Raw genomic sequence first — 12778 nt, 5'->3', positions numbered from 1 at the left:
TACAGTTCCTCATTTCTTAAAACATAAGATTACTCATTAGAAAGCAACATTTTTAAATGTATTTTAGTTTCACCAAAATATTCTGAGATTATCAAAGGTAGAAGATGAAAACAATAATTTTTATGTTCTTTTTGTCACAGGTTATTGCAAGCAGATTTTGGAGTTGGTAAATATTCCTCATCAATCAGTGGTATTTATGCAAAACAAACTGCACTGTTGTGTGTTGAAGAGGCGATCTCTATACAACAAGTATAGCACCAAGCAGCAACAGGCAGCTGCTCATTGTTCTGTAGGGCCATCACTTGATGAAAGCATGCAAGCGGAGAAAATTAGGCAAGAATTTACAATGTTCTTTTCTTTCCCATCTTAAGTTTCCAAAATTTTGACTAAAATTTTCTATCTTTGATTAAAGTCAACAGCAATTAGAACATCTAGGAAATAGTTTTTATTAACAAGTAGTTAGAAAATTTGATCATTTAAAATTCATTAATCAATGATTTGTCATCAAAATTCAAAGCTAAAACTTCTTAGGAAATATTGATTTGCTTTGTATGAACTATTGATTAATTATTATTGTGAGCTAATTAAATAGATACATGTCAGGACTTGAATGAAATTTGATATTCCTGTGCTTGCATTGTATAATGAAAAAATTGTGTAATATATATCTGATGAATGTTATTCTGAGGCATTATATAAATTTAAATATAATTTGTTCTGTATGAGCTAAATGCATGCAAAATTTTTGAAAAGCATGTAATCTTGATTTCTTGATGAAATATTCTTTTCATGTTCTAAATTTTCCCTCCCATTTTTTTACTTCTTATCTGCCTTTGTCTTGCCTATTTGATTTATTAATTTCTCCTTTTTTATTGTACCAGGAATAGCATGGCTGGTCATTTGCCATCAAATGGAAGCTCTTCTTCCTCCTCTTGTAGTAATAAGAAAGATAACTTGAACACATCAATTAGTTCAATTTCATGTCCTAACTATCAACAACAAAAGCATGTTGCATCAGTTAACAATGACAAGTGTTTAGAGAAACATTTTTCTGATTCTAACCAAAACAGTTCTAAGCTACAATATAAAATGTCTTCAGTAGCTAGCAGAGAAGTTGGAAAAGAACTACCTGAAACTGTAGATAGCTGGAGTAATGCAAATGTATATGGTACATTACCAAAGAACAAACCAAGACAAATTGTGTCTAAAGTGTTAAACCAGGAAGCTGAAGTCTACCAAATGTTCTTAAATCGACAGAAACAACTGAACAAAGAAAATAATTCTATGTCTTCTTACATGAGCACTGGCTGCAAGGCCTTTTCTCCAAATTCTCAAATAAACAGTAACATGAGTAATTCTTGCAGTAACTTAAACAAAACACGACCTTCAAGTACAATTTCACAACCTCACAGTCGATCAGATTCCGTTGATTCTTCAGCTAACAGCCTTATATCATGTGATTCAGCAGTAACTACTATTTCTACACTCCACTCTAGAAGACAAAATAATTCTCCTGCTATGAACAGACCTTACAGACAAGATACTCCAACTATTACTCAGTGTGAGACAAGAACATACCAACATGGTTCAGGGACCATGTACAGAAATACTGATGAAAGCCATGTCAAACCTGAGCAATCAACAACACCACAGTCTTCACATTTTAACCATTCTGTGGAATCTTTTAAATCAGTGATGGGTCAAGAAAGTAGTGAAACTAATGTTGGAACAAGGACAAATGTGGTATCAAATACAAGTGGGTTTTCTTCTTGTTTAACAGTTTCTCATTTTGTAAAAAGTAGCTTAGCAACAGCTCAGACCACACCCAGTGTGGTACCATCTACGTGCCAGCCTCCTAGTGCTATCGCTGTTTTCAAAACTAATACTGCACAAACAAAACCAAACTATAGTGAAAATAGCTTTGTACTTCCTTTCCAAAGTAGAACAATAGAAGGTAAAAAGAATGAGAGAATCCAAATCTTCTCAACTGTGAGACATAACAGACCTCTGGCAGATGCTTGCTTCCAAACTGCATGCTTTCATAAGTCAGGTATATAATGCTTGTTACTAACTATAATCCTCTGCTTCTTAACCTTTCATTTTCTGGGGGTTTTTTTCTTCATCTGTGCTAAAACAGCAAAATAAATAGAAAATAATAATCTCAGACACATGACCTGTACATTCACATGTATATACCATACATATATAGATTTTTTTTTTTACAAAGATGCCTGAGATAATATAGTTTTAGATGCACTGTATTTGAACCAAAGATTGGGATTCCTTGACTGGAATTGGAATGCCTTTTGATCAGTAGATCTGCTGGATTGTAGCTGACCCAAAGACAGAGTGAACAGTACAAATATAAATTACAATCTATGACTAGTGCATTTGGTTTTTTTTTTTTCTTACTTAGTATATTATTTATTTATCTTCATCACCACTGACATCATTGTAGCTATCTCCTGCAGCAGCAGCAGCACCACCACCACCACAGTGGTCATCATCACTACTATTACCATCAATTACCATCTTTCATATAGAAATTCATCAGTTTTTGTTACTGCATGGAAATTTTTACTTCTTTCATTTGTCTCAATATGAATTAAGTCTCCTAGGGATTCTTAAATATTTCTCATCATGCACCTTTCATAATTTTCTATTCTGACTAAATTTCTCTTCATATTTTATTGCTAGTTGTAATTTATTTAATATCTGTTATTATTTTTATATTATACTAATTCTTATACTAATTCATTGAAACTAATAAACAATTTATGCTAATACATAGTTATTCATTAACAAAACCACTAAATTTGCTTTTGCACTTTTTTATTTATTGGAATTTTAAAAAATATTTCATTAAAACTATATTTTGTATTGGTTAAACACACTATTACAGTTCATTTGTAAAATAAATTGTTGTGCATATCTATAACAATTAGAAAAAGATGGCTAGTGTAATAGCGAAAGGAATAAGCACTGTTACTAGAAGACAGAGGAGGGATCAAGTTGTGTGTCAGGTTGTGATACAATTTTTATTTCTAGAGAAGAAAATGTTGACAGCTTTTTTGAAAATATGGTAAACATTATAAAGTTTGTAGAGTAAGTTCCTATTCTCAGCAAATTGAGTGTGCAGTACAAATTTGACTTCTAGTTAAATTATTTCACTTCTCATATTTACAATTTCTACCTTTAGTCAGTAACCTAAAGAAAGGACACACTTCAGACAATTTACTTTCTCTGTACTTAAGGAATACAGCCTATTCATTTTTATATGTATGCTCTGGATAATTGATAAATATATTGAATTATTAATTAAAAGCAGCTCTAGTAATGTAAAGATTATCGATCACATATACATAGCATATGTACATTTTGTTTATATGCATTTATGCAGGATAGCATCTAGGATAGCTTCCTACACAATACTGAGTGTTAAAAGAACACCCGAATGTCATAGACCAGATGAGACAACTTGCCACGTGGTATTGGTAAGCTATAATAAAGATGACATATTGGTATCTACCACTCTCAGATTCAATCTGAAGTGGGTTGTCTTGCTTGGTCTATGACGTTCTTTAACACTCATCATTGTGTAGCAAGCTATCCCAGCTAATAACCTGCAGCAAATTTGGTGTATAAATAAAAGCACACACACACTGTTTATGTGTGATTGATATTGTACATTAAAGACATCTTGGGCAATATCTTCTACTGTATATAGCCTTGTGAATGAAATTGGTAGATAACTGTTTGGCTACCAGTCATGTCTATGTGTTTGTATCCACATCTCTTGACACTACTTCAATGGAAGACACATCTCCCATCTATAAAATACCCTGCTGCAATTCATTATGAACTGATGTTGATTAAAGTGCCTTGTGTGAAAAACAAGGGTTGTCCTGCTATAGAATACTGCCTCAAAAAGTATCATACAGCCCTTGCCAACTTGGAAAAAGTAGATGTAAGTACAATGATGATTGTAATTAGTATGCAGTTTCGGTATTGCTAGTCCATAACCAAACTTTTCAAAACTGTTAAACTACCATAACAGTAGTTACTGCACCACTGCAACAATCATTGTTTTACAGGTGTAAAACTACCTGTACTCTTCAAGATTTACAAATAATATCAACTAAAATCATAATGTTCAGTAGGAATAGAGATGATTCTGTACTTTTTTGATTGGTTTGTATATGAAAATCTTATAAATAACCAAATGTTTTGTTTTTGTTTTGTTGTAATCAAATGTGTCAAAGTGATATTAGAATTGTTAAAGTGCATGAAGGAAGTGTTTATGATGTTTGTAACTTCCCAAGAACATGAGCTTTCTAAGTAAAGTGAACAAGTCATAACAGGGTATCAAAGACAGTCTTTCGGCTTGGTTTGCTGAAAGATTATCCTTTTGAATATGGTATTTGTTAATCTATTGATTTGCATAATGTTATTTCTATTAGGTATAATACTATTACTGGTAGTTGTTGTTGAGGTAACTCTTCTCAACTCTGATAATGTAAATATATGAAGAGGAAAATGTACAGAAAATAAACTCTATCATCTGCCAGTGGGGTAAGCTAGAGGAAGTAGATAGGTTCTGTTACCTAGTTGATCAAGTTAGTAGTGGAGGTGGATGCTCAGAGAGCGTAGCTGTGAGAAGAATAGGCTGGGCAAAGTTCAAAGAGCTCCTACCTTTGCTGGCAACAAAGGGCCTCTCCCTCAGAGTGAAAGGCAGATTGTATGTTGCTTGTGTGCAAACAACTATGCTACACGGCTTGAAACATGGGCTGTGACAGCTGAGGACATGCGTAGGCTTGAAAGAAATGAAGCCAGTATGTTTCACTGGATGTGCATGTTCGGCAGAGTGTAAGAATCTTGAGAGAAAAGTTAGGCATCAGATGTGGTGTGCAAGAGAGATGACTGCACTGGTATGGTCATGTGATGCATATGGACGAGGACAGCTGCGTAAAGAAGTGCCGATCTCTAACTGTGGAGGAACCTGTGGTAGAGATAGACCCTGGAATACACGGGATGAGGTGGTGAAGTATGATCTTTGAACTTTAGGCCTCACAGAGGCAATGAAGAGGGACTGAGACCTTTGGCAATATGCTGTGCTTGAGAAGACCCGTCAAGCTGGTAGCACATAAAAAGCACCTATCAAGTGTTGGGTCTCATGGAAACAAAGTGACCGATGCCAGTGGCATGTGAAAAGCTCCTTTTAAGTGTTGGGCTTCACGGAAGTAATGGTGAGTGACCGAAACCTTTGGCATTATATCATGCTTGAGAAGACCCATCAAGCCAAGTAAAATTGCAGCTGTGGGAGATACTGGTGTGATGCAAATGGCACCCATGCTGGTGGCATGTAAAAGCACCCATTACACCCTAGGAGTGGTTGGCATGAGGAAGGGCATCTAACTGTAGAAACCATGCCAAATCAGACTGGAATCTGGTGCAACCTTCCAGATTGCTAGCCCTGATCAGACCATCCAACCCATACCAGCATGGACAACGGACGTTAAATGATGATGTGAACTGTTATAGGTGTATTTTGTTTCTATTTTAGTCCCATTGTTTACAAGTGGAACCCTTAGGTAGCAATCACTGGGGAGTTACAGAGATTTGCAATTGAAAAACATTGAATTTTCTTTAAAATGTAGATATCATTAGTCTTTTTTTATGTTGGCAAAAATGCATTTTTGTTAGTGGTTTGGGATTTTTGATTGAAAAGTAGTTAGTTCAGATGGTGGTGTTTGAACTCAGAACATTTAGAGATGATACTAAAGACATTAAATTACTTAGACTACACTCTCTATTTTTACCAATTTGCTATTAAAGAAATTAAGATTTTTGCTTTTAGTAAAAAAAAAGTGTTGATTTATAGTTACAGTGATAATGGTTTTACTAAAATACAGTGAAAATTAATATTTTAAAACTAATTTTTCACACTTAGAATTTTATACAAATATTATTGGGTACCTAAATGTACCAGATCTTGCAGATAAAATGCATCTTTATTTCTTTTACTTTAAATTATTTTTAGAGATAAAAACTTGGTTGATGTTTAGCTAATGTGTTGCCCCTTTAAAAGCTGTCCAAAGATTTGAATTAAGTGTATTCTTAAATACTGCTTAATATATGTTAGAGCATTATTCTTGTATTCTATGTATATTTGGTCATATTGATCATTTATATCATCATAGCAACTTTAACCAAATCTTGAGTTGGTGTTGACTACACTGTATAAGTAATAATGTCCATACATACTGAACTTCTACTAATTGTGTGGTAAGGGAGGATTTAGCTGCCATTCAAATCCAGTTCTCTGCTTAATCTAGCATATTAAACATAAACAAACACCCCCTCCCTCCCCTCCTACTTGCATTCAACAAGCAAAATGAAACAATTTCAAATATTCAAAGAAATTGCACTGAGGACTCAGTTTCAATATCATAGCTTATATACTGGATTTTATTAGAGATACCCTTAAGTCTCCAAGCACTGGGTAAGTTGTTTCTGTCATCAGAAATACACCAAAAAACTTTTTAACTTTTAATGTAATAAAAGAAATTAATACAATATTTTTCTCCCTCCTTTTCAGATGGCTCTTCAATTACAAATGGCACTGCTGATACAGCTACTAAAAATACTGCATTAAAGGTTAGTTCATAGCAATTTAGATATTGTTGTTTGGATTTCTTGTAATGTTTTTTAATTCTCCATAGGTGAGATGGAAGCAGTGATTTAGGTATTTTTATGGCTAGATATCCAAACAAAGTATAAAAGCTGCCAATTGAGGTTTTATATTGTTGGCTTACTGGTCACCACATACAGCTTTACAGTTTTGGGCTCATCTTCCTTTTAATACTACTTAGAGGAATCTGATAGTCTGAAAATACAGTATATGAATGCAGTTTTCAGAAGTCCCAATAATATATTAATTCAAGCTGAAATAGCTACATAAATACATAATTTAGTAGATCACATTGAAGTTTTTTGGGGTTTTTTTTCAAATCTTGTCTGGGTCAGCTTGTTGTTTGATAAAGATGGAACATTACAACATATCTTGCCATAGTATTCTGTATTGACAAAAACACTTCATAATTTTTCACTGTAATGTTATTAAATAGTATATTGAGATTTCTATTTACAGAGCATATCAAAGGAAGCTTAATATGTCAGTCTTCTTTCATTGTTGTGAATTTGTAAAATACTTTTTATAGTCTTCAAACTTTTAAGTTTTGCTGAGTTGTATACTTGTAAATTATTTACTTTACATTAATTTTAAAGAAAGCTTTTATTTCCTCTATTTTTCTAGGTTTCTGAAAGTAATAGTGAAACTTTCGTTCATTTGGCTAATTCTCAGAATTTGATCTCAGAGAGGTTATGTGCCAGTGATGATGAAGATTTTGTCAGACCTAGTGTCAAGGATTTGGCTTCAAAGTTTGAATATGATGTCACTAACAAAATTTCAGATTCTGTAGATGGCAATGGTAACCTTACTCAGCGAAGGTCTTTTAGGGTTAGAAGCAAGTCAGAATCAAGTACAATGAAACCAAAACCAGCACTCAGCAAGCACCAGTTTCAACAAGGCTCTAGACCACGTAAATCTGTGACATTTGCTGATAATATTGCAATGATTGCTCCAAACAATAAGATGTACACAAGCCATGATGCAAACATAAATCAGAAGGAAAAGAGCACCAATGAAAAATATGATTGGGATGATGACAGCAGTTCTAGTAGTGAAGACCCCACTGAACTAACTAATGGTCCTTTTTGCAATTTGTGTCAAAAGAAAGGAGTTCAACAAGGACAAGTTTACTGTCAAGACTGTGACTTTTATATGAGTCGGTTTAAACCTTGCACTTGATCTTTAGAGAAAACATTTTCAATCCAGACTTCTTCTGTTATGTGATAGACACTGCCACATGAATGAATTTTCTTCTCTACTGGTAGAGATAGCTTAGTGTACTAATCCTATCTTTCACATTTATTGGACTTCATTTCATTTTCTGCAATTTAAAGCCAACTTTCATTTACATTTTACACAAACAACATACATATATGGAAGAAGTTTGGCAGTAACCACAGAGAAACATATGACTATGTAAAATCTACTACATCGAATCTCAGCAAACTGTTTTAAAAATTTTTCTCCCCCCCTTAGTTCTGAACTAATAACTGGAAAATTTATACTTTTGTCAAAAAAATTAATTACTAGAACATAATTCTATTTTCTAATGAAAATATATTTATTTTTCTATTTTCATCAAATACTTTCCCTTTTGCTATTTTATTTCTTAAAAACCTTCTCATAAGTTTACCCACCTTAAGACTTTTATTGGTATAAGATTTCACTAATTCTTTCTAAAAGCTTTCTAAATTATTTTCTCCAGAAACTTAACATTCTTCTTTTTAAAGAAGTAATTTCTTTCTACTTTGAAATACTTTTTGGTCTAGAGTTATCTCATGGATAACTGAATATATAATTATTTAGATAATGAATAATATTTTGAGAGGAAATTGAATGTGAAGTTATCAACGACTGGATAATTAACATTCTGTGTGTAATAAAACTGAGAGCTATTTGCAAACACATTTGTTAATGAAAAAGAAGCCATCTCTAATATTATCCAAAATATAAGCATAGTTTTAATTTTTGTTTAAGTGCTATGTTAGTTGAGAGATTCTCTATCTTCCTTTTCAGAAGTATCAATCAGTATAAATATGGTAACCCATGTATCTTTGTATAAATGCCAAGAAAATTTATTACTGCCTCTTACATTATTTTTAGGGGTATGTTGGGAGTGAAATTGTTAAATTCTGTAGATGAAATTTTTTGAGGTATATTTTACTTGAAAATATCATCTCAGTGGATTATCTAGAAGAAATTTTTTTTTTTTTTTTTTTTGTATTCACATAAGAGTACTTTAGTGAAGAAAATTGATATAAGTTTCAGAATATATAACTAAATTGTTTTTTTTGTGAAACTGGCTGAATGGCCAAAAGTATGTTTGGTTCATACCAGTTATGTCATGAATTTAGGGCAAAGGCATATTACACAGCTTATCCTATTCCACCTGTTGAAAATTGCAAAACCTGTTCAGCCATAAAAATATCTATGCTAGTAATTTTTTTCACTCTTATCCAAATTTCAAAAACAACTGTAATAATATGGATATGGATATTTCATAAAGCATTGAATTGTTGGACAACACTGAATGATTTGTCTTCAGGTGGTGTATATAGTGTCTGCCTGCTAAAAAACTAATGTAAATCAACCATATAAAGACCATCCTGGTCCAAGTTGAAAGCCAGGAGAGGATATGAATTCAACTCTACAAGCTAACAAACTATGGCCAGTCCTAATTGATGATTAATGATCTAGTTTTGATTATTTATCTATGAATTTTGTTATCCAATATATCCTTTATATAAAATGGTAGGGCATGATTTGAAGAAGATTTGGCTGTTTTCAGTGTGTTGAGCAACCATGTAGAAGTTCTCATTGAATATTGAGACCAGCCATACAATATTGTTGGAAAACGGGACATCAGCCAGAAAGTATCTCTGTTTATTTCTCTTTGTATCTCATTCCTTTAATGAGATGGTTGGTGTGAGAATGAGGTGCTTCTATTTCATTATTTTGGAGAGGCAATTAGTATATGGGGTAGTGTTAGATATGAGTTTCTTAGGGTGTAAATGGGGCTAGCAATTCTTCAGTTACATGTATAGATATACTTAACATAAGTTCTATTATAGAAATTTGTGGTAATTACAGAGCTGGAGAATTCTGTTTTTACAGTGTTTATAAATTTCTCACTTTTTCTACTTTAAGGGAGCAAATTTTGCTGTTTGTAACAAAATGTTGGTTGCATCAGTTTTTTCTATTTTTCGAACTAACATCTATAATTTCTAAAAAGATTCAGTTTTAAAAAAATTGAAGGAAAATATTTAACCCAGCTAATAAGTATAAAGAATAAGTTTGTTTTAAGTTCCTTTTTTAAAATTTCTGATATATAGTTATTATATTAAGTCTGTTTTTACAGTGTTTATAAATTTCTCACTTTTTCTACTTTTTTGGAGCAAATTTCTCCTGAATATTTATAGTTAATGCTGCTCCAATGTATTTTATTTAGTCAACTGGAAGAAAAGAGTGATATATATTTGAATTTCCTTCAGTTAAATTATAGATGATGTAACCTGAAAAAATTGGTTCTAATAACCAACATTTGATTGGATGTTTTTAAATGAATCAGATGGCATATTTCTTTTATGACAGAATGTATTTCAAATATCTAATATATTAAAATAAATATATAAAATCTTTGGGTGTAGTGAAATCTGCTTCAAAAAATTACCCTATCTTTAATTCTATACATTTGCAGTGGGGGGCGGGTCCCTCCTATGATATAAATGAATAATATACTTTTGTCCAGTTGATAAGTGTACATTGAATACAAAAAAAAAAGACCCCACACCCACTGGGAATCTGAGAAAACCACTAATTAGGGCAAACCTTGGTTGATCATTTCAAGGGGTTTATCCACTTGATTGTAATGATTTAAGTAGTGTGTGAAAGTAGTTGTAAATAAGATGTACCAATATTCATTTACAAACTCATTTCATTTGAATATTCACTTGTAATATTTTCCATGTATTTTCTCTGTAAAATGAAAAAAATTTTTTTAAGAATTTATGGACTTAGAACACTAATTTTTGTTCAAATTTCTCAAATTCTTACATTACTAATTATTTGTTTCTGCTTAAGATTTTAATCAAGAAATCTGTTCTTATCAACTAGAATATTTTCATTAACTGATACTCCAAAAATTTTCTTCATACTTTCAAGACACATAATAAATAAGTATAGTATGAAAAATTCATCCTTTTTGTTTTTCTTTCTATTGTCTTCATTTCTTTTATAGCTTGTGAGACTCCAAGTTCTTTTTAGAATGAATAACTAGAAGAATATATTATTAGACAGAAGCAATTATACTAAAAAAATGGATTTCTTACTTTTTAATGTGTGTTGGAAGAAAGAATGTGTGTATGTATGTATATATATCTATACTATATATAAAACAGAGATGTGTGTGTAATCACTTTTCACGTGAAATCGACTTCACCAAATGCTTCCATACTTGTGATGCATGAATAATTTGACCTCGGATAAATGTTAGGCTCTTCATTTGATTTTTTTAATTAAAAATAAATAATATTGCTTTATATTTAAGATTCACTTCTTTAAAAAAGTTCCTCAATGTCAACTTCCGGTATTGACGTAACAACGGCAACAAGCTTCACTCTCTATTTTGTGTGTGAGTGTGTATGAGAGAGAGAGAGAGAGAGAGTAAATACTACATACACACCGCTCTCTCACTCTGTCTCACACGCACACACACACCCCTTGACTCACTCACACTCTGTCTCTTACAAACACACACATACATAAATGTATACAAACATATTTACAAAGACATGTGTGTATGCGCGTGCGTGTTTGTAAGAGACAGTGTGAGTGAGTCAATGGCTGTGTTGTCATATGCATACATCCAAAGATGTATGTATATTTATGCATGTACGTATACATAACAAACCTCTCTCTCTCACTCACACTCTGTCTCTTACAAACACACACATACATAAATGTATACAAACATATTTACAAAGACACACGTGTGTATGCGCGCGCACATGGGGGGTTCCACAATCGCCATTTATTTCAATTACTCTTGTGAGGATATTCACGTAAATCATTTTTTTCATTTAATCCCCATTTAAATTTTCGTAAAAGTTTCTAAGTACCAATGAGGCTTTTTGGCACATCTTCAATTTTCCCCATTCATGAGAGGCGCCCAGCCATCATTCATCTGAGAGTCCATCTACAGAATGTTCTCAAATTTCTATACAGCATATTTTGCCTTTTTTTCTTCAAGTATATAAGCAACAATTTCATTCCCGAGCAACGCCGGGTGCCTCTGCTAGTATATATATATATATATATATATATATATATATATATTTCAGTGTGAAGGTGTATAGTTCAGTGCTTGGTGTTGGGCTCACAATCATGAGGTTGTGAGTTTGATTCCTGGGCCGGGCTGTGTGTTGTGTTCTCGAGCAAGACACTTTATTTTGCATTGCTCCAGTTCACTCAGCTGTAGAAATGGATTGCAATGTCACTAGTACCAAGCTGTATCAGCCTTTGCCTTCTTGGACAACATTGGTGGCATGGAGAATGGGAACTGGTATGCATGGACAACTGCTGGTCTTCCACAAACAATCTTGCTCAGACTTGTGCTTCAGAGGGGAACTTTCTAAGGTGCAATCTGATGGCCATTCGTGGCTGAAGGGAGCCTTTAAAATATCTCAGTATGTAGCACCTTTGGTAAGTCTTCTGTAACCTGAGATTGACCAATGCTTTATAAGTTAAATTTCAAAGATCAATCTTCTCTGTTTTAGCTGTTCAGAATGCAAAGATACGTGAGATAAAGAACCTGACATGAAAACATGGGCTGATGTCAAGAAGTTAACCTTTCATAAAATACTACTTCCAAAAATCTTGTCCAACCTATATCTGTATAGAAAAATGGGCATAAAAATGAGGATGATGATTATGTATATATGTGAAAAACTTCACAAATTATAACAATCTATTGTTTCCTTTAACAAGAAAACAGATTTATGCTTTGGCTGCCATAACAGGGCTCTCTGTTGGCTAATTTTTGACCATTGATTACTATTCCACAATTTTTGCTCTACATATTGCAGCAGC

At 32.8% G+C, this 12778-nt stretch overlaps 1 protein-coding gene across 3 annotated transcripts in view; it reads left to right on the top strand.

The window, feature by feature from the left end:
* LOC106868481 (uncharacterized) overlaps nucleotides 1-10882 on the top strand; it is a 72056-nt gene extending 61174 nt beyond the window's left edge. Inside the window, exons 15-18 of one of the 3 annotated variants that reach the window (XM_014913768.3) lie at nucleotides 141-333; nucleotides 882-1756; nucleotides 6599-6657; nucleotides 7316-10882. In XM_014913768.3, the coding sequence (XP_014769254.1) occupies nucleotides 141-333; nucleotides 882-1756; nucleotides 6599-6657; nucleotides 7316-7870 (1682 nt within the window). In that variant the 3' untranslated portion in view covers nucleotides 7871-10882. Of the gene's footprint in view, nucleotides 1-140; nucleotides 334-881; nucleotides 2051-6598; nucleotides 6658-7315 lie in introns of all 3 variants that reach the window. The other 2 variants (XM_089356093.1, XM_014913767.3) reach the window with 2 other exon arrangements.
* The last annotated feature ends 1896 nt before the right edge of the window (nucleotides 10883-12778 follow it).

This window comes from Octopus bimaculoides, chromosome 1, assembly GCF_046866305.1.
Source record: "Octopus bimaculoides isolate indiv1 chromosome 1, ASM4686630v1, whole genome shotgun sequence".
Classification (NCBI taxonomy): Eukaryota; Metazoa; Mollusca; class Cephalopoda; order Octopoda; family Octopodidae; genus Octopus; species Octopus bimaculoides.
The sequence above is the reverse complement of the archived record's forward strand: the minus strand, read 5'-3'. Positions and strand labels throughout refer to the sequence as shown.